The sequence below is a fragment of the Chiloscyllium punctatum genome, chromosome 11 (assembly GCF_047496795.1).
Source record: "Chiloscyllium punctatum isolate Juve2018m chromosome 11, sChiPun1.3, whole genome shotgun sequence".
NCBI classification, from domain to species: Eukaryota; Metazoa; Chordata; class Chondrichthyes; order Orectolobiformes; family Hemiscylliidae; genus Chiloscyllium; species Chiloscyllium punctatum.
In genome coordinates this window covers 84,396,939-84,424,653 of record NC_092749.1, presented here as the reverse complement: position 1 = coordinate 84,424,653, position 27,715 = coordinate 84,396,939, and the positions used below count along the sequence as shown (strand labels likewise).

Here is a 27,715-nt window from a genome sequence, read left to right as displayed (position 1 = left end):
TGCTGGTTTCCCATGCAACCAGCCATCATTGACTGCACATACATGATGGTCTGCGTATCTCCAGATCAAACAAGGGTACTCATTAAGCACAAAGTCTTCTTCTCCATCAGTGTGTGATTAGTGTGTTATCACCAAAAGGTATTTCTTTATACACTTGCAAGATTCTCAAGGAGCTGTCTTATGATGCTTCATGCTACGCAGTTCAAGCTCCATGACATCAGACACCCTAATGCAATGCCTGCTATAAGAATTGGACATCAATTCCAAATTGACTAATTTTAGAAATTTCAACACAGTTGTACAACTGTGTTATAAATAAATATTGTATGACCATCAGATGTATGAGGGAGCAAGACATGGGTGTGCTTCTTGAACGTTTAATTCAATTCCTTATGGAATATGATGTGGAGATATGATGTGTTGGATTGGGGTGGACAAGGTCAGAAGTCACATGACAACAGGTTATGGTCCAACAGGTTTATTTGAAACCAAAAGCTTTTGGAGCGCTGCTCTTTTGTGAGGTGAAGTGTGGCACCCTCTTGAAACATTAAATCCATCTGGTATATGTAAACTCACAATGGTCTTAGGGAGTGCATTTTCGGATATTGACTGGTCCCAGTGAGGGAACAGTGATATCTTTTCAAATTAGAGTGATGTGTGGTTTAAAAGACAACTTACAAATGGTGGTGTTTCCATGTATCTGCTGTCATTGTCCTTTGAAGCTGGTATAAGTTGTGGGTTTACAAGCTGGTGTTGAAGAAGGCTTGGTGGGTTTCTTGCAGATGCTACTCACTACTGTAAATGGAGAAATGTTTAAGGTTGTGGATGAGATGTTAATCAAGTAGGCTGGTTTGTTCTGCTGGGTACAGCATTCCTTCTAATTTTCTTACTAGCTGCATAGGCTTCTGAGACAGTGACTTTCTAAAACCAGGACTCAATCCCACAATCACCATGTGTTCAACTTTTGGAGCAGCTATGCACTCATGCAGCTGCGCTGCTTTTCGGGAATGTTAGTTTGGAGTCAAGCTTTTTGGGTGTTGATAGAGAGTCACTCATCCAGGTAAGTGGACAATATGCCATCACACACCTTCTCAAGGGAATTAGGGAGATGTACCAGGTTCACATCCAATGGTCAATAAAGCAAAGTTTTTTACTGATGCAGTTATGTTTTGATGAGGTCCTGTATGGTATCATCCAGTACTGGAAGGAACCGGCACCAGTGAGGTGTTGTGTTGGTCAGTCCTGTGCTAGTGTGGTCTTGTATGATATGGCCCTAGACTAGCATGATCTTTTACACAAGGAACAGTACTGAAATATCCAGGTAACGGAATCGTTCAATACTGGTCTGTGCCATATGGGTATGGTCCTGTGCTGATTTAATTTGTTGCAGGTGTAGCACCTTCCTGATACGTTTGTGGACTAATTTGATAGTCTTCTGCTAATTTAGATTTCTGTGGTTTAGTGCTCTGCTCATATGCTCCTCGCTTCGTTTAATCCTGTGCTGGGAGTTTCCTATATGGGTCTGGCCCTATAGCAAAATGGTGTGACAGTGGTATGATTTGTATTGGCTTGTGATTTTCTCATATAGTGCTGTATTAGCAATGTACAGTGCTGTTACAGTGTTGTATTAATATATTCTTGTGCTGCTTTTGGTCTGGTTCTCATGGTCGAAATCAGTTGCTTACCTTTTATCTGGATCTTTGGTGTAACAGTTTCCCTTGTGGAAAATGCAATATCTCAAAATAAAAGACTCACCTTCTGCCTTACTTATACCAGTTTGTGATGATGTCCAGCCTGGCATTATGCTGATATCAATTGCTCCTGCATCAAATTTTGATCCAATTCCATTGTCACTCGTAGTTTCCTGGGATGGAGGGATTGTTATACTGCTGCCCTGGTCATCTTCTACTGAAGTTCCTGCCATAGTATTAGATATTGTCTCCTGATTGAAAATAAATGGATAGATTGTAGTGTGAATGATTTCGCTGGACTGCTGTGCTTGTTCAATAACGTTTGACTCCACATTTTCTTCATCCTGGTGTGGAAGGGCTTCCCTTATGTAAGGAGGCAATGTATTGCTGTGGTGTTGTTCTGCTAGTTGCTGAATCTTTGCATCCAAGGACAGATTCTGATTGACTGGCTGTGCAGTAGGAGATTCTGTGATGTTCCGAGCAGCAAAGCCTTCTTCAGTCTCCTCGGTGATAACCTGTGCGGCTAAATGGGAATGTTCAGGCTGTACGGCAGAATCTGGGGTACTAATTAAATTTTCAGCCAGGTTAACATCCTCCTTTATTTCTTCTTTGTGCTCAGATTGTGCAGTTGGAGGAGATGTAGCCCTACCAATAACCTTATCTGTAGCAACATCCTCTTCCATTTCCCAGTGTAGTTCAGTTTCCTGCATGTGTTCAACCTGTACAGTTGAGGTAGCCATGTCACTGATGGTTCCTTCAGTAATTGTTGGTTTGGTCTCTACCATGTATTCGGGCTGATCTGTAGCAGAAACTATGACACCAGTTATGTTTTCATCCATAGTCATCTGTTGCATATCAGATGAAACAGAGGTGGATATGCTAATCTCTTTTGTAACTAAGAGATCACCAGTCATTACAACCGTGGTTGTAAATGTCAGACTACTGATCTGGTGTCCACTTTCGGTCACACCTCCATTAGAACTAGTCGGTGGTACTGATGTGGTCTCTTTATCTAAGAATGTTTCCAGTGGGACATTAAGTAATGGTTCTGTCACAAGTAGTTGACTTGGCAGATCATCTGGGACACTAGTGGCTCCAGTTTGGGTGGGATCTATCCGTGTAACCTGTACTATGGTATCAGTTATGACTTCATTAATGGTTTCATCAAGTTTTCCTTCTGAAGGGATGGTTGGAATCTTCTCCATCAACTTGTCCTCCACAAATTCTCCAGTGATCGCTGGACTTAAATGACTCTCCTAAAAAAGAGAAAACATAAAATACATCATTGTTCTGCAGAAAATATTAGTGCTACTTGCTTCTTTAATTCCAATTTAATTCTGGAACTTGTTGTCCCTTCAATGTTTCAGCCTTGCCATTTTTCTTACAGCTTCCCCAGTTCAAAACCTTCCCCGACACTGGTTTTGGTTCCCTAACCCTTTCCATGTACCCTTCTTCTAGAACATAGAACATAGAAGAATACAGCGCAGTACAGGCCCTTCGGCCCTCGATGTTGCGCCGATCAAAGCCCACCTAACCTACACTAGCCCACTATCCTCCATATGCCTATCCAATGCCCACTTAAATACCCATAAAGAGGGAGAGTCCACCACTGCTACTGGCAGGGCATTCCATGAACTTACGACTCGCTGAGTGAAGAACCTACCCCTAACATCAGTCCTATATCTACCCCCCCTTAATTTAAAGCTATGCCCCCTTGTAATAGCTGACTCCATACGTGGAAAAAGGTTCTCACTCTCTTTCCTGCTGGGCTGTCTTTGTTAATGTAAAACACCGGTGATGCTTTGTTCCATACCAGTGGAATGGTAGGAAAGTCATTGGTAACTTTATTGGAGAGACCAGTATTTAAAGAATTCACCATTGTCATGTTTGACACCAGAGCACTCCTTGTTAAAAATTGCACTTGCAAATACGTTTTACTTTCTCTTATTTAATAGATCCATCCCACCCTCCCCCAACTATTGTTAGTCTATATCCAAGCTATTTGCTGCATTTTAAAAGATATTCACTCATCCATTTATAAAGCAAAATAACAACAAATTGATTTGAATTGACTATTGCTTTCTCAATGATCTGCCTCAGTTAATTCTCTAAGCTCATACTGAGTCTAAACTAACAAGTTGTCCAAATCTCCTTGGCATCACATGGGTGGATTGCAGAGAGGCAATTCCTCTGGTGAATTCTGTATGTACTGACTTTTCTCTCTATGCTCCACCCTGCCTTTGGCTAATGTTCATTGTTTTAACCTGAAGAGGACGAGAATTGGCTGGTGGCTGCTAGGAGAAAAATGTCCCAAAATCTACGTAATGCATTGACCCTTATCAATTTATATATAGGCAGCTAAACATAAAGAACCTGATAGAATGAAGGATCACTCTGTAAACATGACACTCAGGGACTGATGTATAACATTGTTTAAAATTCTGTTGAAGAAATTCATAGGATGCAAAGCATACCAGCTCGATGGGAGTCAGATCCAAGTTGGGAGTCAATTGGTCGAGACCATCAGAGGCTGCAGGAAGAATATAGTGAGAAAGAATTAAAAATTTCATGTCATAAAACTTAAATGATATAATTTAGAAATAGTGGTTTCAGAAATTCCTTAGATTAAATAGAGAAATTTTTTAAACTTAAAATCTTTGTGTAGCCTCCTTAATAAGAAAGTGGTAAGAATATGGATGTTACTACAATGTGGAATAGTTTAAATGATGTAAAGATAGTGTATTTTTATTTTTCTGAATTTGTGATTATGGATTGAAATGGGAAAAGAATAAATTTAAAAATCTAGGATTGCTGAAAGATTATTCCATTTTTAAAAGCAAGCAACTTGACACCCATGGTTTTCACAGCTGCTTGATCAAGCAGTCATTGATTTGTAATTTGCAAACAAGCTGCAGCCAAGCATGTGTATGAATGGTGATTCAGCCAGCAACAAGTAGCTGATTGGTCTGCACACTAGTGACCATTTATCGATAACAAAGGTCTTCTGCCTTTCAACTCCTATTAATAGGTTGTCATCTAACTGAACAGCTTGGAGCTGTCAATAGGATAATGAGGAGCTGTCAGATATTCACCAGCTCAGTGCTTTTCTCTGTTCCTTGCTATCAAAAAGACTTTAAGCCTTAAGAAAGTCAATATTTGTTTCCTTCAGTAGTTGTACCCACCATTCAAAAGGCTTTTAAAAGGCAACAAAATTGGTCAGAGACTCATGAAAGGTAGAACACATAGACAAACAGATTGCCTACTCCTTGGGCATCCTGCAGCACTGACTCTCTATATTTTACATCTCCCTTTCATAATCATGGCTGGACAACTCTTTGACATCTACACCTATGTTTATAAAAGGAGTCAAACATTAGGGATGTTGAACAAGGATGGACAAAGTTTTCTCCAGAGGCCAATGCCATATGGAGTTATAATTAGTAAGTTTGCAGATGACATTAAAATTGGAGGTGTAGCAGGCAGCAAAGAAGGTTACCTCAAATGGGATCTTGTTCAGATGGGCCAATCGGCTGAGGAGTGGCAGATGGAATTTAATTTAGATAAATGTGAGGTGCTGCATTTTGGAAAGGCAAATCAAGACAGGACTTATACACTTAATGGTAAGGTCCTGGGGAGTGCTGCTGAACAAGGAGACCTTGGAGTGCAGGTTCATAGTTTCTTGAAAGTGGAGTCGCAGGTAGATAGGAGAGTGAAGAAGGTCAGAGTATTGAGTACAGGAGGTGGGAGGTCATGTTGCAGCTGTACAGGATACTGGTTAAGTCACTTTTGGAATATTGCATGCAATTCTGGTCTCCCTCCTGCAGGAAAGATGTTGTGAAACTTGAAAGGATTCAGAAAAAAATTTACAAGGATGTTGCCAGGATTGGAGGGTTTGAGCTATAGGGAAGAGGCTAAATAGACCAGGGATCATGATTTAGAGATGCCGGTATTGTAGTGTGGGTGAAGAAAGTTAAAAATCACACAACACCAGGTTATAGTCCAACAGGACAAGCTTTTGGAGCACTACTCCTTCATCAGCTCCCAATGAAGAAGTAGTGCTCCGAAAGCTAGTGCTTCCAAATAAACCTGTTGGACTATAACCTATTGTTGTGTGATTTGTAACTTTTCACTGAAGCTGTTTTCCATGGAACATTGAAGATTGAGGGGTGACCTTACAGAGGTTTATAAAATAATGAGGGGTAAATAGACAAGGTCTTTTCCCTGGGTTAGGGAGAGTCCAGAATTAGAGGGCATAGGTTTAAGGTGATAGGGGAAAGATATAAAATGGACCTAAGGGGCAAATTTTCCACACAGAGGGTGATGCGTGTATGGAATGAGTTGCCAGAGGAAGTAGTGGAGGCTGGTACAATTGCACAATTTAAAAGATATCTGGATGGGTACATGAATAGTAAGGGTTTATAGAGATATGGGCTAAGTGCTGGCAAATGGGACGAGCTTAATTTAGGATATCTGTCGGCATGGAGGAGTTGGCCTGAAGGGTCTGTTTCCGTGATGTAAACCTCTATGATTCTATGTGCATACATTGCTCCCCTGATTGCAGATTGTGCAGGAGGTGTTCAGTACAGACCTCCCTCCATCGTATCCAGTCATACCAGCTGCTAGATGGTGTGAAATGTGTTTTGCATTTGTACAGAGAGACTCTCAAACTCCTGCAAAAAAATTAACATTGTGAACTTTTATGAAAAAAACTATTATTTACCTAAAAGACCTGTTCACTCATTCCACCAAAGTGTCTTCAAAGTTTTTTTCCTGTCATTCCCACTATACCTCAGTGTATTCCAACCTGTATGCAGTTTGGGTGAAAGGAGCCTGCTCTGTTGGGGCCTGTTGGACTTGGACATGAGGAAGCACTTGAGTTTAGTCAGGCCAGACATGTCAAGGGTCTTCTTGCCAGTTTGGACTTCAAAGGGTCAGAGGGAGCTGGCAGGAGGTGGCGGGCCTGGCCAATTCTTCAGTGTCCAGAGTGGAACTACTAAGGGACCTGACTATGGTTCTACCTTCTGGCTAGATATCTTATTACACCATCATGCCCCCTGTAAGTGTAAAGGACCCTGTCACCATGCCTTTGGCTCTGGAAACCAGGGCTGGTCAGATGAGGTGCAGGTGTGTACCTCTCTCCAGCAGTCCCTGAGGGTGTTGGGCCTCGATCTCCAGAGCAGACATCAACCTGCCCATGGGGGCAGATAAGTGATGGTGCATCCCCTTCTAGTGGTCCTCCAGGAAGAGGCACCACTGCATCGAATAGGACCTGCAGATCCCTGTAGGAGAAAGGTGGTGCCATCTTTCCCATTTCTGACATCTTGTCCACGTGTACTTGATTGAGCACAACAGCTTGAGAATACCTGTGCTTGTCTGGGTTCACAGTAGGTCTTTCAAACATGATGCACATGCGAGCGATGTTGATGTGTTAGCAGATATTCACTGAACAGTGAGTTGTTCTGGAAACAATGCTGAGTAAGCTGGTGCAGTAATCGGATTTGAGAGTCACTAAAGAGGCATGACATGTAATTAATAAGGTGCGTTTACTAAGATAGGGTGAGAGAACCTGCTGGGAACCATGACAAAAATGCTCCAAAAACCTCTAACAAAACCTGGTCTAAGCTTAAAAAAAAGATTCAGCTCAAAGTCTTTATTTTCTGTAAGTCTACTTGCTTTGATGGACAACAGACAACTGCTTGACAAAATATCATGTGTTAGAAATAGATCCAAATGTTCAATGTAAATGACATTAACTAGAGAGGGAGAGGCAGCAGCAGCAGACAGTTCCAATGAGGAAGTTACAAACCTTAAACAGACAATGCAGTCACAAATGAAGTTCAGGTGCAAAATGTTGCGTGTTGGGGCAGTAAACCTCAGCACAGAATTTGGGAATGGGTAATTTGGAAATGTTGCAATAAAGGCAAGTTCACTGTTACTTCAATATAAATTGTTTCTACTGAACTGGGCAACTTAGATAGGATGCTCTTTGGAGGGTTGGTGCAGACTTGATGAGGCAAATGGCTTCTTTCTGCATTGTGGGGAACTGATGATTCTTTGATATTCAAACTGGGAAAGAGAAAATTGAAGGCCAGCAACAGGGATTTCGTCACAAGATGACTGACTTGAGGAATTGACTCTGACTATGAAAGGAGAAGGAGGAGGACACATCCCCATCTACATCAAAGGAGCTGAGGTGGAGACGATGGAGACCGCAAAGTTCCTCGAAGTGACAATAACTGACAACCTCTCCTGGACTTTCCATGGAGATGCGATGGTGAAGGAGGCACAACGATTCCTCTTCTTCAGGTGGTTTAGGAAATTCAGTCTGTCCTCAAGGACCCTCACCAACCTTTACAGATGCACCATAGAAAACATACTGCCTGAGAGCATAACGGCAACTGCTCTGCCCAGGATAGTAAGTAACTACATAAGGTTGTATACACAGCCCAGACCATTACACAAGCCAACCTCCCATTCATGGACTCCATTTTCATGGCTCATTGCTGCAGAAAGGCTGCCAACATCAAAGATCCCAGTAATGCTCTCCTACAATCTCTTCTGTCAGGCAGAAGATACAGAAGCTTGAACACGTGCACTAACAGGTTCAATAACAGCTTCTTTCCTGCTCTTATTAGAATAATGAATGGATCTCTCTAACTTCAAATAATGTTGCATTTGCTGATGTTGATCTTGCTTTGCACACTTCCCTGTGCAGTGTAACTTTGTATGCCTTGCTCTATCTGATCTGTATGTCCTTGTTTGCTATGATCTGCCTGTACTGCTTGTAAAACAAAGCTTTTCACTGTAATCTGTGGAAATCTGTGTTTCTGATTTCCTATGCAATTTTAATCCATTAAAGTGTTTTTTTTTCCACATTCCCGGATTTGGAAGTAAGCATGATTGGTGAACTTGGTGAGGAATATTCTACAGCAGGCTGCAGACCTAGGTAGGGAGTTGAAACTGTTCGTGGGACTGAGCTGGTAGGTGAGGTACAGTCCCCATTCCTAGACATGGAGTCTGATCCTGGCTCCCCAGGGTATTTTCAATTCCTGGCCCTAGAAGAGATGGTAGGAGGAGAATTTAATTCTTGGGAAACATTATTGTGGCCTTTTGACTCGCAAATTGTGCTGTAAAGGCAATTACCAAAGATATCCATGCCTCCCTTTACGGACACATTTCCCAAGACCTGAGAAACCTGACTACTCAGAGTTAAACCTGATAATCTGAGGCTTCATTATAATATTCAACATTTAATTGGTTTACCCACATCTTGGGAGTGGGTTGACTGACCCCTGTTGTCCTGCCTCTATTAAATCCAAAAGTCACTGGATGGAGGTGGTTGAGGTTGAGTTTAATTTAAAAATATCTCTAATCTAATTTTAACCAATTGTCTTCACAGATTAAAATTCATTCCTTTGTTTGTTTGTGTATCGTGTACGTTACTTCTCACATATAATAGAGATCGAATAAAAGAAAATTAAATATACCAAACATGAGATAACGCTTTACTAAATGAGCAGGCATCAGATGAACAAATTATTTCATTGGATACTGATTATATCACCATGGTAATACTGTTTTGAAAAGAATTACTTTGTTTAAGATGTCTTGATCAAATAAGATCAGCATTAGAGACTTTTTAAAAAATTGTCTTTTTAGTTGCATAGTCCATAATGGGTTCTTTATTATTTTCTTTCAAAATCTTCTTTTACACATTCAGCTAATGCGTACAACATTATTTTACTTGAGGTAGCCATTAAACCATTGCTAAATTGTGTCCCACAGCAAAGGTTTAGTTATTATTTCTTTCCTGCACAAGCACCTCAAAGGTTGCTCTTGCATTTTGATCCAGCAAGGAATGACAATGATAGAGGCAATATTGAGGCATTTAACTCACATCACTGCTCCAATTTAGGGAGGTCAAGTCTTAATGAAGGCCAACTCACCAGTGTGTTGACTCTAGGCTACCATCATTTCGTTTTTGAAATGATCATCTATTTACCTCTGTGCCTCAGCAAAATCTATTCCTTGTCAATAACAACATAAAGCTTTAGCAAATTTATCAAACAGGTTAATTATCATCAGTGTAATACGAGATGAAGGCAGCCAAGCATGGTTACCTGCTTAAATTAGACAACAGATTACCTTGAGTAAATCGAATTGAACTTGGATCCATTGAAAAAGACGTATCATTGAGTAGTGCCATGGCAACCATGTCCTGAAATCTGGTGACTGTTATAGTGGCCAATGGTTTTTCTAGGAGCTCCTCTTGTGGCTCAAACAGCAAGTCTCCATTCTCAACTTTATTGGAGCCGATGTTTAGCACATCATTCCGAATATCACTCAGTGTGGCTGCCCTCTTATCAAAGATGGCGGCAAAGTGAATCATGTGACCATCCTCACTGAAAGAAAAGTAATTTATGATCAGATGCACTTGATCAATGCCTTAGTGCAGAAAAAAAGTTTAGTTTAATTTATGATTTGGAGGTGCCGGTGTTGGACCAGGATGCACAACGTTAAAAATCACACAACACCAAGTTATAGTCCACAGGTTTATTTGGAAGCACTAGCCTTCAGAGCACTGCTCCTTCATCAGATGGTTGTTACTTTACACTTGATGAGCCCTAACGTGGTTGTAAAATCTGGAAGCGAGGATTGTGCCAACATGTAGAACTGGGCTGGCTTTTGACATGACTTACTTCCAAATAAACCAGAACTATAACCTGGTGTTGTGTGATTTTTAATGTAATTTTTACAGTCAGGTATTGAATTACATTAACCACGTGCCCACCACTGCTTTTATTATTTGCTAGATTCTTCCTTTCTTTCTTAATTCGCTGTAAATTACTTTAAGACATGATGAAGTGTTAAAGATGGTCTCCCAATACATGTTCTCTCTTGTATGCACTTAGTCTTTATTATATCAAAATTTGATTGTGCTTGATGCTTTGTAAATTGAAAGGTGAATCACCATTGCTTATGACAAATGTTAAATCAGGAATGATGCATTGGTCTTATGTTACTACTCCCTCCCCAATGAAAAGCAAGCTTAGTTTTCATGAAGAAAACAAAAAGAATATTGCTATGAAAAAAGATGTTCATGTAACCAGGCACTACTTGAATACAGGGAGAAAGTGAGGACTGCAGATGCTGGAGTACCAGAGTTGAAAAATGTGCTGCTGGAAAAACACAGCAGGCCAGGCAGCATCCAAGGAGCAGGAGAAATGACGTTTCGGGTGTAAATTTTGTAGTCAGCAGTGAAATGAGGGTTCTCATCGCTGAGCTCAAGGTAAGTGTCCATAAAGATTAATGAGCTCTTGTGGTATGGAATTCATCTTTTCTGATTTTGACTTAGTTCTGATTTCAGGGGATCTCTAGCAGCCGGTCATCAAACAAGCTAAGCAACCAGTCACGTTGAAGAATTCATACACAAAGCAACTCAGAAGGCAACAAATTAGTTTCATCTTTCCCTTTTTATAATTTTATGTGAAGTTGAATAAGCAGCTGGGACATCTACTTGGGATTTAGATAAACACTGAAATATCGTAAACAATCTTTTAAAAAAATTAATGTTCAAATTTGTGGAATTTTTACCATGGAAAAGAGAACTTTGATTGTCACAAGTAGTTAGTTTCTTGTAACGTCAATGTGATTATTTGCACACAGCAAAAAGTGTGATTTAGTGCGCTGTTTAAAAGCCAAGTTCTCGATCAATCGAAAGGCATAACATTTTAAAGGATTTTTTTTAACAGCCACGAAACCATTTGAAAAATGTAAGCTTATGTCAATTCAGTGATTTCTAACTGATTTCCGTTTGCAAGGACTGCAACATTGCATTAACGAAAGAGAAACTGTCGGCATTCCCAATCATTGCCCTTTTTATTATTCTGTTGTGGGTTGTGGGCACTGCTGCATGGCCACCATTCATTGCCTGTCTCTAGTTCCCCTTGAGAAGGCAATGGCGAGCTGGTTTCTTGAACCACTGCAGTCCACGTGCTGACCGTAGACCAACAATGCTGTTAGGGAGGGAATTCCAGTATTTTAAATCAGTGACAGTGAAGTAACAGCAATCTACTTCAAAATCAGGATGGTGAGTGGCTTGGAGGGAACTCGTGGGTGTTGTTCCCATGTATCTTCTGCCTTGTCCTAGATGAAAGTGGTCGTGGGTTTGGAAGGTGCTGTCTAAGGATCTTTGGTGAATTTCTGCAATGCATCTTGTACACACTGCTGCTACTGAGTATTTTTTGTGGAAGGAGTTGATCTTTTCTTAGATTAGATTACTTACAGTGTGGAAACAGGCCCTTCGGCCCAACAAGTCCACATCGACCTGCCGAAGCGCAATCCACCCAGACCCATTCCCCTACATTTTACCCCTTCACCTAATACTACGGGCAATTTAGCATGGCCAATTCACCTAATCTGCACATTTTTGGACTGTGGGAGGAAACCCACGCAGACACGGGGAGAATGTACAAACTTCACACAGTCAGTTGCCTGAAGTGGGAATTGAACCTGGCGCTGTTGATGTGAGTTGCTTTGTTCTGGATGATCAGATTAGATTCCCTACAGTGTGGAAACAGGCCCTTCAGCCCAATCAGTCCACACCGACCCTCCGAAGAGTAACCCACCCAGACCCATTTCACCCATTTAGCATGGCCAATTCACCTGACCTGCACATCTTTGGACTGTGGGAGGAAACTGGAGCACCCTGACAAAACCCACACAGACACGGGGAGAATGTGCAAAAACCACACAGACAGTCGCTCGAGGCTGGAATCAAACTTGGGATCCTGGTGCTGTGAGGCAGCAGTGCTAACCACTGAGCCATCGTGCTTCTTGAGTGTTGTTGAATCAGCACTCTTCCAGGCAAGTGAGGAGTATTCCATCACACTCCTGACTTGTGCCTTGTCAAGCTTTGGGAAATCAGGAAGTGAGCTATTCATTATCGTATTCCAAGCCTCTGACCTGCTTGTGTAGCCACTGCATTTATATGGGAAGTGTAGTTGAGTGTCTGATCAATGGTAACCCCTGGATGTTGATAGTGGGGGATTCAGTGATGGTAATGCCATTGACTGTCAAGGGGCAGCAGTTAGATGGTTTCTTAATGAAGGCGTCCATTAGCTGCAATTATGTGGAACAAATGCTACCCTAAGCCTAGATATTATTCAGGTCTTTTTGTATATGTATATGGACTGTTTTGGTATCTGAGATGTCAGGAATAGTGCTGAACATTGTGCAATCAATGGTTGTAACAGTGCCTCATTACCATTCAGATTATTTAGATTAGGTTAATACGAAATGTGTAGAGTAGTATAAAGACCGAAGAATCATTGTATCACCTCATGTGGTTTTTCTAATTTGGAGAATGCTTCCTTTATGAAATTGAAATAACATTCTCAAATTGAAAATAATTTGAACTTCAGCCATTGATGCAAAATAATTAATGTTGAACTGGGTGAGTTAGTGGAGAGGTGTGCATGGATAACCAGCCCAATTATTGTACTGTCCAAAGTTCAGTACATACTTGCAGCCCTCAAAGTATTACCCTCTCATAAAGCAGCAACTTAAATTGATCCAAATATATAACTAAAAACTAAAACTAAAAACAGTGGATGCTGAAGATCTGAAACAAAAATTGTTGGAGAAACTCAGCAGGTTTGTAAGCATCTCTGCAGAGAAAGTAGAGTTAACATTTTGGGTCCAGTGATACTTCTTCAGAATTGATAGTACCCAGGAAATGTTGGGAATTTATGTTAATATCATGGTTGGCAAGGGAGATGGGGCAAAGGGAGTAAATGTTTAGGGAAAATAGAGCCCAAAGAGAGAGAGAGAAAGACAGTTAGGCACACAGAGATGGTTGATAATATGCAAAGCAGAAAGACCATAACTAGGTGAACGGAATTGTCTGTACTGAAAGCAGCCCAGCTGACAGAAGGCAGAGAATGGTTGTAGATGGAAAATATTCTGCCTGGAGGTCAGTGTTGAGTGGGGTTCTGCAGGGCTCTGTTCTTGGGCCTCTGCTCTTTGTAATTTTTATAAATGACTTGGATGAGGAGGTTGTGGGGTGGGTTAGCAAATTTACAGATGGCACAAAGGTTGGAGGTGTGGTCGATAGTATAGAGGGCTACTGAAAGCTGCAGCGTGACATAGACAGGATGCAGACCTGGGCTGAGAAATGGCAGATGGAGTTCAACCTGGATAAATGTGAACTGATGCATTTTGGAAAGTTGAACTTGAATGCTGAATGTAGGATTAAAGACAGGATTCTTGGCAGTGTGGAGGAACAGAGGGATCTGGGTTTGCAAGTACATAGATCCCTCAAAGTTGCCACCCAAGTGGATAGGGTTATTAAGAAAGCATATGGTGTTTTGGCTTTCATTAACAGGGGGATCGGGTTTAAGAGCCGTGAGGCTTTGCTGCAGCTCTACAAGTCCCTGGTGAGACCACAATTGGAATATTGTATCCAGTTCTGGTCGTTCTATTACAGGAAAGATATAGAGGATTTGGAGAGGGTGCAAAGAAGGTTTACCAGGATGCTACCTGGACTGGAGGGCTTGTCTTATGAAGAGAGGTTGAATAAGCTCGGACTTTTCTCTCTGGAGAGAAGGAGGAAGAGAGGAGACCTGATCGAGGTATACAAAATAATGAGAGGAATAGATAGAGTCAATAGCCAGAGACTTTACCCCAGGCAGGATGGACTGGTATGAGAAGTCATAGTTTGAAGATATTAGGAGGAAAGTATAAAGGAGATGTCAGAGGTAGGTTCTTTACGCAAAGAGTAGTGAATGCATGAAATGCGTTGCCAGCGGTGGTGGTGGAAGCAGAGTATTTGGGGACATTTAAGTGACTGCTGGACATGCACATGGATAGCAGTGAGGTGAAGGGTGCATAGGTTAAGTTACTATATTTTACATTAGGATTAAATCTTGGCACAACACCGTGGGCCAAAGGGCCTGTTCTGTGCTGTACTTTTCTATGTTCTATGTTCAGATAGGGCCTGGAATGTGGCGGTTGGTAATGGAAATGAAAGAATATGCTCATGTTGTAAAGTTATTGATCTCAATATTGAGTGCTGAAGGCTGCACATGCTCCTGGAACACCGAAGGTGTCAGTCTGCAATGCTCAATTGGAATACATCATCACCAGGACTTACCAACAAACACTAGGACGTCGCTTGGTTGAAAGGGTAACACCTATGAGATCCTACATTTACGCCCGGACTCTCTCCCTGGAAGCGGCTACAGGGAAGAAGAGACTGTCACATATCTCCTTCTTCTGGAATGTTCCTTTGCAAAGAAGGTCTGGGGAGAGATGCAGCAATTTTTTTTTCTTTTGAGGTTTGTCCCAAGCAGCTCCATGATGCAGGACTGTCTGCTCTACAGTTTGTTCCCTGGGACGTACGCCGAGACAAACATCGACTGCTTTTTTTATCTGCCTGCAACTTGTCAATCTTCCAGTTTAAAGAGTTGACCTCATCCAAGTGTTGCAGACTGGCACATTCTAAGGTCCAGGATTATGTGTGAGGGATGTGCTAAAACCTGCGGCAGCTGGCACAAAGGTGCAATGCATCAGCTCCTAAAATGGGTCAGCCTTGGAAAGACTGTAGCCTTTAGGGAAGTGAAGAAATAGCTACCATTCTTTAAGGTGTTGGCACACTATGATCCCAAGCGAGACCTGCTATTGACATGTAATTTTTCCTCATACAGCATCATAGTATTAGCTCATAGGTGGAGATGAACACTGAATGGTGTATACATCCAGGACTTAGACTGATGCAGAGCACAAACACACCAAGATAGAGAATGAAGGTTTGGCAGTCATTTTTGGAGTCAGAAAGTTCCACCACTACCTTTACACAGAATCATAGAATCCCTGCAGTGTGGAAGCAGGCCATTCAGCCCATCAAGTCCACACTGATCCTCCAAAGAGCATCAGCCCAGACCCACTCCCTCTACCTGCAACCCTGCACTTCTCATGGCTAACCTGAACATCTTTGGATTGTGGGAGGAAACCTATGCAAATATGGGAAGCGTGTGCAAACTCCATGCAGACAATCACTGGAGTATGGAATTGAACCTGGGTCTCTGGTGCTGTGGGGCAACGGTGCTAACCACTGAGCCACCGTGACACCCATTATGGACATAAATCTGTAATAATGATGGACCACAAACCCCTACTGGGTCTACTTGAAGAGGACAAGGCAGTGCCAGCAATAGGGTGTATGAGCTATAAGGAGAGGCTAGAAAAATTCAGGTTGTTTTCTCTGGAGTAGCAAAGGTTGAGGGGAGACAGAGAAGGAATGATTAACAGTCTGTCCATGTGAGGTCTCTTGGGCAAGAGTGACCTAATGTAATAGAATTCTTCATTAAGATGGAGAGTGATGAACTGAGTCTGAGACCAGGGTCCTGAATCTAAATAAAGAAAACTACGATGGTATGAGGATAAATTAGGGCATGTTACTTATCAGGATGATGGTAGATAGACAATGGGAAACACTGAAAGATAGGATGGAGGAACTGCAAAAGTTGTTCATTCCTGTCTGGCACAAAAATAAAATGGGGAAGTATGAGAGTAAGCTTGCAGGGAACATGCAAACCTATTATAAAAACTTCCATAGGTATGTGAAGAGAAAATGTTCGGACAAATGTAGGTCAGAAGCATTGCAAATTATAGCAGAAAAAGAGAGATGGTAGACCAAATAATTACATATTTTAGTTCTGTCTTCACAAAGGAGACACAACTAACCTCTCAAACATATTGGGGAACACAGGGCCTAGTGAGAGGGAGAAACTGAAGGAAATCAGTATTAACAGGGAAATGGTGTTGAGGAAATAAATTGGATAAATCCAATAAATCCCCAGGGCCAAATAATCTACATCCCAGAGTACTTTTAAGGAATATTTTAAAGAACTAACAAGTGCATTGGTGGTCATCTTTTGCAATTTGATAGACTCGAACAATTCTACAGATTGGAAGCTAGGTAATGTAACCCCATTATTTAAAAAAAAGGTGGAGGAGCAAAACAGCAAATTATAGACCTGACATCAGTAGTTAGGAAAATTCTTGAGTCCATTGTAAAAGAATTAATAGCAGAGCACTTAGAAAATAGTGACAGAGTTGAGCGGATTTAGCATAGATTTATGAAAGGGAAATCATACTCGGCTAATCGACAGAATGTTTCAAGAACGTAACAAGCAGAGATGATCGGAGAAACTGGTGAATGTGGCTGAATTGCACTTTGAGAAAGCTTTCGATCAGGTCCCATAGATTAGCACATACAATTAAAGTATGTGGGATTGGGGCTAGTGCACTGACATGGCTAGGGGACTGGCTGGCAGACAGGAAACAAAGAATAGAAAAAGTCCTGTTTATTTCTGAATGGCAGGCAGTGATAAGTGGGTTATTACAGGGATTGGTGGTTGGACACCAGCTATTCACAACGTATTTTAATTATTTAGATGAGGGAACTAAATGTAATTCCACTTAAATTTGCAGATGACTCAAAACTGGGTGAGAAGGTGAACTGTGGGGAGGAAGCAGAAATATTGAGTGAGTAGGCAAATGTATACCAATGATAAATGTGAGGCTATTCACCTTGGAAGCAAATACAGGAAGATAGGTTATTATCATAATGGCAATAGGTTGGGAAAGGGAGATGTGTAACAAGACCTGGGTGTGCTTGTACTCTAGTTACTGAAAGTAAACATGCAGGTGCAGCAGGCTGTGAAGAATGCAAACAATATATTAGCCTTAATTGTAAGAAGATTTGAGTACTGGAGCAGAGATGTCTTGCTGCAATTTTTACAGGGCCTTGGTGAGACTACACTTGAAGTACTGCATGCAGGTTTTGTCTCCTGTCTGAGGAAGGATGTTCTGGCTATAGAGGGAATGAAACAAAGGTTTACCAGGCTGATTCTTGGGATGGAGCATTTATGTATGAAGAGATACATTGGATCGCTTAGGATTATACTTACTGGAGTTCAGAAGAATGAGGGGAATCTCATAGAAACCTATAAAATTCTAACAAGACTAGACAGGATAAATGCAGGAAGGATGCTCCCAATGATTGGGGAGTCCAGGACTAGGGGTTACAGTTTACAGACATAGGGTAGGCCATTTAGAACTAAGGTGAGGAAAAGTCTCTTCACTCAAAGAGTGGTGAGTATGGAATTTCTGCTACGGAAAGCAATTGAGGCCAAAACATTGAACATTTTCAAGAAGGATTTAGATTCAGTTTTTGGTGTTAAAGGGATCAAAGGGTATGGGGAGAATGGAGAAACAGGGTAGTGAGTTGGATAGTAAGTGGAATTACAGTCCCATCAACCCAACAAGTCTACACTGACCCTCTGAAGAGTAACCCACCCAGACCCCTACCCTTTTATCCAATATTTACCCATGACTAATGCACCTAACCTACACATCCCTGAACACTATGGGCAATTTAGCATGGAAACATTCCTAGAATTTGAAAATTTTGTAAAATTAATACCAACTCATCTACCACCTCATTAAGAACATCTTGTTGGATCCTAAGATGAATTCCATCTATACCTTGAGAATTCGCAGCCAACAGTTTCATCAGTTTGCTTTATCCCATTTCCTTTATGTTTGTAATTTTGCTAGGTTCCTCTCTCCCTTTCACTTCTCTTTAACGGATTATTCCAGTTTATTCCAGATTGAAGTCACCCAAGATTACTGCCATCTGTTTATCACAAGCAATTAACATTTCTTGTATGCTTTCTCCCACGTCATGCTTACAGCTTGGGGGTCTATAGACTACTCCCACTAGTTACTTCATTCCCCTAATATTCCCCATCTTCACTCAAACCAATTCTACAACTTTATCTCCTGAATGAAGGTCATCTCTAAGTATTGTGTAAATGCCTTTCTTGATTAACAATGGTACCCCTCCACCTTCACCTAGCTTCTGATTTCCTTGAATGTTATATAGTCACTCAGTGTTCAGGACACAATCCTCGTCATCCTGCAGCCATTCTCTATAATGGCTATCAGATTGTATTCATTTACTATTTCCCTTTATGGTTATTATTTATTAGTTCCCCAGTCATGCAATTCACAAGAACACAGTTCCCAGCATGATTCAGGTACAAACTTTCCTCAGTACAGGTGTCCACTGGACTGGAACCCATTTCTTTGAATCCTGTATTCATCTCTTTAATTCTATGTATCCAATGTGAATTCACACACAGCTCAGTTAATAATCAAATTTTAATTTAGTGTCCACCTCTTCATACTGTTTATGCAGAACCTCTCACATAATTTTACCTATGTAATCATCGGCACCTATACAGACCATGACCATTGAATTCTCCCCCTCCACTGCAAGTTCTTTTCCAGCCCTAAGCAAATGTCCTGATCCATGGCATTGGGCAAGAAACACAGCTACCTGGATCTTGCTCTTTCTTTTAGACAATGGTGTTAATCCTCCTCACTATACTATCACCTACTACCACTACATTACTTGGTGCTCATCCCAAGAGAACATCTTATTGTACCATGGTGCATGGTCAGTTTGCTTATCCTCTAGTAGCCCCTGCATTCAATTAAACAGGCTAAGAGACTCCCAGACCGATTGAACAGTTGTAGAAAATGACACATCTACATTCCTGTCCTCTGTCCCTTCCCTACATAACTTACTGAGAATCATGCCCACCTGATCCTGACCAGATCAGAAAGCGCTATCATAAGGGGTGTGGCTGCCTCCTGCCACAAAGAATCCAGGTAATTTTCCCACTCACTGGATGTTGCAGTGTGTTTATTTCAGTCTCCAGCTCATCTGAGCCAAAATTGCTCAAACTTCAAACACTTACTCCAGAATTTGCTCCCTGAATCATAATGATTTCCAACAGTTTCTACGTGCTGCATCTAGGACACATCACTTGAACTGTCATCATGAATGATTTGAATTATTTAGTTATATCATCCACTTGCATATGATGTATTATGTATATTTTATTAACCTTAGCATTTAAGAATAAAATGACTACAAACACTTAGGAGAGAACTCATCAAAGAGCTACCTCCTTTCTCTCTCTTGGAACAAGAATCAATTCCAGTCGGCTCCAACTGATCCAGCTGTGTTATTGTCTTCCTGCCACAGGATTCCTTTTTTTAACCGACTCCTCTGTTATGCTGACCACCTTGGGATCTTCATTTATCATCACCTCTAGATGATGCTGATTGCCTGTCATGAGGTCTTCACCTTTCCTGCTCCTCTCGGTGATGCAGACTGCCCATTTTGTGGCTCTCATCTTACCCATTCCTCAATCACAACAGAACCAATTTCTCCTCGTTGTTGTGGAACTACGGGCACCATTCATTATATGAGATTACAGAACTGAGCATGAGAGGTAACTGAGAAATGTATTTACATAGGCAAGGAACTCTCCTTAAAAGCATAGAGTGATGCAGTATTTTGATAAAAATGTACTTTTGATCCAAGCCAAAATTGTTGTGTACAACATAGCACAGTGAGCACAGCAAACAAAGTCATATGACTTTTAGACATAAAACAACAACAGGTAAATAAAACATGAGAATCTGCAGTGAATGATCAGATTCCAGAACACTGCCAAACATAAAAATGGTAACAGTGACAATCAGGAAGCAGTAATTTTAAATTCTTGGAGTGCATTGTAGGAGAAAAGTTATAAAGAAAAAGTCAATGAAAAATTAAGCCCTTCAACCCTGCCTGTCTTTCAAAACATAGGAAGGATATTATTAAATTGGAGAGGGTTCAGAAAAGATTTACCAGGATATTGCTGGAAATGGAGGGTTTGGATTATAAAATAGCTTGGGACTTTTCTCACTGGAGCGTAGGAGATTGAGGGTGCATAGAGATTTATAAAATCATGAGGACTATAAGGTGAATAGCAGGTGTCCTTTCCCCAGGGTGGTGGAGTTCAAAACTATGGGACATATTTTTCAAGTGAGAGGAGAAAGTTTTATCAAGGCCATGAGGAGTAACGTTTTTTACACAGTGGAATGAACGATGTGTAAAATGAACTGGCAGAGGAAGTGCTGGATGCAAGTACAATTGGAACACTTAAAAGACATTTAGATATGTACATGAATAGAAACATTTTGGAGGGTATTGGCCAAGTGCAGGCAAATGGGACCAGTTCAATTTGGCAACATGGTCAGCATGGACTAAGTGGACCGACGGGTCTGTCTCCACGCTGTATGACTCTATGCTATAATACTATAACTATTGGGTGGCATGGTGGCTCAGTGGTTAGCACTGCTGCCTCACAGTTCCAGGTTCGATTCCAGCCTTGGGCGACAGTCTGTGTGGAGTTTGCACATTCCCCCAGTGTCTGCATGGGTTTCCTCACACAGTCCAAAGATGTGCAGGTCAGGTGAATTGGCCATGCTAAATTGCCCATAGTGTTAGGTGTATTAGTCAGAGGGAAATGGCTGTGGGTTGGTTACTCTTTGGAGGGTCGGTGTGGACTTGTTGGGCTGAAGGGCCTGTTTCCACACTGTAGGGAATCTAACTATGACTACAATTCTATGATGATAATGTGCTTGTGTGTAGACCTCAGCTGCATTTTCCTGTCCAATTTCTATATCCTTTATTTTCTTTGGATTTAAGAGCCCATTTATCAGTGTTGAACATAAGCAATGACTGAATGTCGACAGACCTTTAGGGTAGAGAAGTCCAAAGATTCTGAACCCTCTCTATTAAGAAATTATTGCAAGTCAGGCAGCATCCGAGGAGCAGAAAAATCGACATTTTGGGCAAAAGCCCTTCATCAGGCATTCCTGATGAAGGGCTTTTGCCCAAAGCATCAATTTTTCTGTTCCTTGGTTGCTGCCTGACCTGCTGTGCTTTTCCAATACCACACTCTTGACTCTAATCTCCAGCATCTGCAGTACTCACTTTCACCTATTAAGAAATTATTACTTATATCTGACCTAAATAGTTGACTCTTTATCTTGATATTGTCATCACTGCTTCTACATTCTACATCTAGGAAAATAGCCTCTTAGCATTTAACCCACCCAGCCCTTTTAGAATTTTATGTATTTCAATTAGATCACCCTCATTCTTCTAAATTTCAGACACTATAAGCCTGGTCTTCTTAATCTCTCCTCAAAGCATGATCCTCTCTGACAATCATCTTTGTGTCCATCTCAGGTAAGTATATCTTTCCTTTGGTGCTAACATCAGAACTGTCTCTCTGAATTTAATAGTTTCTCACTGTTTAAAGAACATCTGAGCCAAATTTTCCCAGCTGCTGAATGATATAGGGAAAGTCAAAATGGTTGAGAAAATATGGTGATACTGGAAAAATCAGATTCTCAACATTATATATTCAATTTTTTTTCAATCAAGTGCTAAATAGTGAGATAAGAATCTTGCTCATAAACAGTGACCAACTTATTTGCATGTATGTGCATGTCATAAGCACTGAATCTTGCCTCATTCATTTACAATTTCCTATTCTCCCAAGCATTGGCAGCTAGAAACTATATAACAACAATTCCTGACACAAAAGTCAAAGTAGGAAATAGGTGGCTCCAGCAAGGTGGTGGACACGTTGCTGTACAGCATCATTTGTCAATGTCACATCTACAGCATGTGCCATTGCAAACACAGTGAATGCACTTTAATCAAATGGACATGTCTCCAAGTCTAAGGGAGGAGTCCTTGGTGAAGTCACCATGGACTTGGATGGTAATCAGTTGACAGGTACTGCCACAGTCAGTCAAGGCCAGAGACTGATGTCAGGCTTGGTGCTTGGACACTGTCAATCCACTGCATGGTGTGCTCAGGGGCTCCATATCACTGCAGGCCAGCAAGTGGGCTCCAGTCAGTCCATCAGGTCCAATGTAATAAGACTGGAGAAATCATGGAAAATCAATCAGGAGTTGAACGGGAACAGTCAGAGGCTTGGTCTATCGCTTATGTAGAATATTCAGTAAGGGGAAGGGAGTGAGGCATAAAGTTGCTCTAATCAAAAGATATCCTGGGACACTGTCATTGAGCTATGTCAGCTGTTCCAGTAGACCTGAAAGGGTGGTTGACCATCCTACCCTGGTGGCTGTAAGGGTCAGGGCTTTGTTAAAATGTTATGCAACTGGGATCCATGTGAATCTCACAATCCTCAATCCATAAATGTATTACGACTGTTACTGATTAAATTTGTGCAAGATCACATCGCTGCAACTTGTTTCTCTGTGACAAGGCAGCCGAGAAGTAGGCTTTGCCAAATAGCTGGTGACCTCAGTGCTATAGAATGTACACAGGTTGCATTAAGAGCACCATATCCTAATGCAGCTAACTTCATCAACAGAAAAGGGTTCTATTCCATCATCATACAAGTCATCTATGATCATTGGTATAATATCTCAGACTGCACCATGTTCCCAGGGATCTGCCATAATTTTTATGTACTTGAGAATTGTCATGTTGTTGCTTTGTTTGAAAAGCTCAATACCTTAAAAAGATGACTGGTAAACACAAGATAGCCTCTGCAAACATGCTCTGTGAAAAGTGTGTCTGCTATTATGGAGCACATGATAATGCAAGCAGGGTGCCATAGTTGGTAAGGTGTATACATAATGAGGAAAGCCACAGAGAATTGTGTGAGATAATGCCTGAGAGCTCAAAGTGAGAAATAATTACTTAATCTCTGAAACTGAATGCCAATTTTGGTAAAATTCAGCCACTGTTTTTTTCTATTCTTCTGAACTACTGAAGTATTTAACTTCACATCTCTTGTGTACTGACTCAATATCTATATATTGTGGGACAAACTTTAATTGCAAAGGTACAGCAGGTTTGGATGTAGGTGGAGATTTAAAATCAATAAAAATGTTATTTTATCAGAAACAATCCACTCATATGCATATGAAGAACCATCCAGTGTGGATGGATGCATGAAGTGGAATGGGGAATGTTTATAGGGAGAGTGGGTATTAGGGGGAGTGAGGGGTGAAGTCTGGTTTATGGTTTATTCACTTATAGGAAATATCAATGCAGTTTCAGATTACTGAAACCCCCCCTCCCCTCCTGCCCTTATGCCTAGCTTGCCCCTGCACTGGACAACTACTGCACTCAATCTGGTGCCACCCAGCTCAATAACCAAGGAACAAGAATTCTAACTTCATGGAAGTTGGTTTTATGAAACTGGAAAATGTCCTGAATTAAAAAAAGAAGGTGCACCTCAGGTCACTGTGAAAGATGAGGTAATTCAATTAAAGTGTTTAAGGAAGAGGTATTAAACACATAGTCTGTACATAAAGTTGATAATGCCCATGAACTTGATCAGATGCATCCAAGAATACTGAAAGAAGTGGTAGCAGAAATTACCACAGCACTTATCATAATTTTCCAATCTATCTTGGAGTCAGGAATGGTGCCAGAGGGCTGCAGAATTTCAAGTGTTACACCATTGTTTGAGAAAGATCTAAAGATGAGCTCAGCAACTACAAAACCGTCAGTTTAATTTTTGTTGTTGGGGAAGATTCTTGAAACAATAATTCAGGACAAAATAAATAGTCACCTGGGAAGTCCAGGTCAACTAAGGAAAGCTAGCTTGGATTTGTTGAACTTGCTAAAGACTTTTAAGAGGTAACAGAAAAGTTTGATGAAGATAATGCTGTTGATGTGATGTACATAACCTTCTAAAAACATTTGATAAAATGCACATGGAATAAAAAGCAACATAGCTGTGGAAATGGATAATTTACAAAAACCGATAGTGGTGAATGGATGCTTTTGGGCTGGTTGTTTTTGGTTTATGGTGAATGGAACTGACAGACATGAAAGCATTTCAAGAACGGAACAGTATTGCTGCTGCCATGTCCTGATGAAACACTTATAATCACAACATTTCTTTTGAGGTGATGAATTTACTGCTTTGCAGGTGATTTCTAACATTTTAGAAATTTTGCTGGTTTTGACTTTGTCGACATTGAATTTTCTGCTGTCAGCTTTCACTACAGAATGGGAGCAGTTTATGCAACTATTGATCTCTGATGACATAAGAGGAACAGCAACAGCAACAGAAGTAGCCACTGCAGCAAGCATAACAACTATATCAAAATAAATGGTCACTTTGTTCCAATGTCTGGACATTGGCAGACCTGCTGAGTTTCTCCAGCACTTACTGTTTTTATGTTAGATCTCAAATATTCATAGTGTTTTGTTTTTAACATCAGCAGCTATATTCTCCGTAGCCACATGCAACATACAAGTGGAGATGGATGCAGAGTCCCAGCTCAAAGGAGACGATCCCCACAATACAGGCTTACAGAGAAAGGCTCACCTTCCTTGAAAAGTTGACGCAATAATGTTTCAAGTGGCTCAGGCTTTTAAGCAGGTCATTGCTGACATGTACAACAGAGTCAAGTCTTCCAAGAATAATCTATAGCTTGAGTTATTTGATCTGTTAGGAGGCTTATCCCAATCCAGTTTAAATGGAACAGTTACAACAGAAGAATCCTCTTTATCCAATACAGAGGCCAGTTTATCAATTTGAAGCCTCTGTCTTCAACTATGTGAACTTGTGTTTGGCTCAAGTAGTCATCCAGAGATTCTAACCTTTCTCCTTATTAATTTGGATCCTACATCCTCAAACCATTTCAGCAGAACTTCATTTCTCATTTGATCTAGGTCATTAATTTCTACTTGAACCACAACAACTGCATCTTCTCTCTCACTCTCCAAATTCTTCTCCAGTCATTTAAAAACATCCTGAGCCCTGCCACCAGGCAAGCACCACAACCATCAGAACTCCTACTCAAGGCTGCAGAGTACATTATTAAAGGCTTTTCAAAGATTGAGTTATTAGGAGACTAATCATTTTTGATTTCAACACAGTGTGAATGAGGAGTGTAAGATGGTGAATCTGTTTCAAAACCAACAGCTAAATCAGTTCAATTGAATTTCCAAGGACAAATTCCAAGTTCTTCAATATTCTCCAGGTTGGAAAGAGTGAAGACTCATCAAGGTAGGAGGAAATCTGTAATTATTGATGATCTGCAAAGTCTGGTGAAATGAGATGAAATTGGAATCATCTGTCTCCAGATTTGAACAACAGTAATATCAAACATAGATAAATGTGTCTAGCCATCTTTACTAGATCTTTCCTTAAGATTACCTCCATTCATCTCTCACCAACTACTAATTAGAATAGTCCAGAACAGTGCCTTTCTTGGGCTCAGCATTTATGAACAAAGATTTTGAGATATCTAACATTTCAAACACAATGTGTATAGCTGTGTTAAGCACAATGATTAATTTCTTTGTTTACCTACCTCGATCCTAATACTTGAATTTCTTTGAATCCTGGCTGGATTTCAAAAAGATTCCGCATCTGGAAAGGAAATAAATATCTGAATCATAAAGCTGTATTTGGATAATTGGGGAAACTACAAAGCACGCTCTGTATTGATACCCGTTGTGTTTATTTGCAGGATTTTGCAACTTGGGTACGGCACCCCATTCATGATTCTGAGGTAGTTTGTTGCCATTTCACGAAATAGACCTAAAGCTTTCAGTATATGATACTACATTGTTATACAATAGTTACAGAACAGAAATAACATATTTGATTCAATAGCTGTATATTATTGTGCATGCTTTCTGTGCTCTGCATGTTTTTAATGCAAGCGAATGAAAGGTTTTTCAAGTAAAGAGATGTCTCAGGAAAGTTATAAGAATTTGGAACTTACTACCACACTGAGTGCTGGTGGTGAATTGGATATATGTATTTTAGAAGAAATACACAAAGGAGATCTTCACAGAAGGTTATGGTGCTAGGATTTGATGAGATAGGAGTCAATAAAGTGTGGCACTGGAAGAAGCACAGCAGGTTAGGCAGCACCTGAGGATCAAGAGAGTTGATGTTTCTGGCATAACCCTTCATCAGGACTGGGAAGAGGGAAAGGGGCCTGAGAAATAAATGGGAGATGGGGCTAGGGGCAAGGTAGGTGAGATGGCGATAGGTGGGATGTGATTGTGATAGGTTGGTGGGAAGTGTAGAGTGGATAGGTAAGATGGAAGATGGGCAGGTAGGTCAGGTCAAGAGGGCAGCGCCAAGTCGGAGGGTTGGATCAGAGATGGGGTGGGGTTTGGGGGGGGGGGAGTGGAGAGGAGATTTGGAAACTGCTGAATTCAATGTTGAGGCCACGTGGTTGAAGGCTCCCAAGGCAGAAGATGGGGTGTTCCTCCTTCAGTTTGCAGGTGGCCATGTTTAGACTTTGGGGTGGGGGTGGGGGGAGCAGAATGGATATGTCATGGGGAGAGTGGGAGGGGGAGTTGAAATGGATGGCCACCAGAAGGTGGGATACAGACTAGAGATGTTCTCTGAACAAATCTGCAAACTTGCACCTGGGCTCTCCAATGTGGAGGAGGTCACATTGGGATCATTAGATGCAGTAACTGAGGTTCGAGGATATGCAAGGAAATCGCTGCGGATGTGGAAGGATCCTTTGGGGCCTTGAAAGGAGGTGAGGGGAAAGGGGTGGGTGCAGATTTTGCACTTCACACAGCGGCAGGGGAATGTGCCAGATGTTTAAATTTTTGAATCACAGAATCCCTACCGTGTGGAAACTGGCCCTTCAGCCCAACAGGTCCACATCAACACTCTGAAGAGTAACCCACCCAACTCATTCCCTCACTCTATTACCCTAAATTTACCCCTGACTAATGCACGTAACCTACACATCCCTGAACACTATGGGCAATTTAGTATGGTCAATTCACCTAACCTGTGCATCTTTGGACTGTGGGAGGAAACTAGAGCACACCGACACAGACACGGGGAGAGAATATGCAAACTCCAAACAGACAGTCGACCGAGGTGTGAATCAAACCCGGGTCCCTGGTGCTGAGAAGGGGTTGGTGGGGACTGTGGGCCTAACAAGGGGGTGATGGAGGGAACAGTCTGTATGAAATGCGGATAGGGGTGGGGAGAGAAATATATTTTTGGTACTGGGGTCTGAGTATTGGTGGCGAAAATACTGGAGGATGATACGCTGAATATGGAGAT

At 41.2% G+C, this 27,715-nt stretch overlaps 1 protein-coding gene across 2 annotated transcripts in view; it reads right to left on the bottom strand.

Annotated features, from left to right (window-relative positions):
* impg1a (interphotoreceptor matrix proteoglycan 1a) overlaps nucleotides 1-27,715 on the bottom strand; it is a 139,653-nt gene that overhangs the window by 43,732 nt on the left and 68,206 nt on the right. For both annotated transcript variants that reach the window (XM_072581143.1, XM_072581144.1), the window contains exons 8-11: nucleotides 25,980-26,038; nucleotides 9,837-10,093; nucleotides 4,166-4,221; nucleotides 1,756-2,947 (exon numbers count right to left, since the gene is read on the bottom strand). In XM_072581143.1, coding sequence (XP_072437244.1) covers nucleotides 1,756-2,947; nucleotides 4,166-4,221; nucleotides 9,837-10,093; nucleotides 25,980-26,038 — 1,564 coding nt within the window. The remainder of the gene's footprint in view (nucleotides 1-1,755; nucleotides 2,948-4,165; nucleotides 4,222-9,836; nucleotides 10,094-25,979; nucleotides 26,039-27,715) is intronic.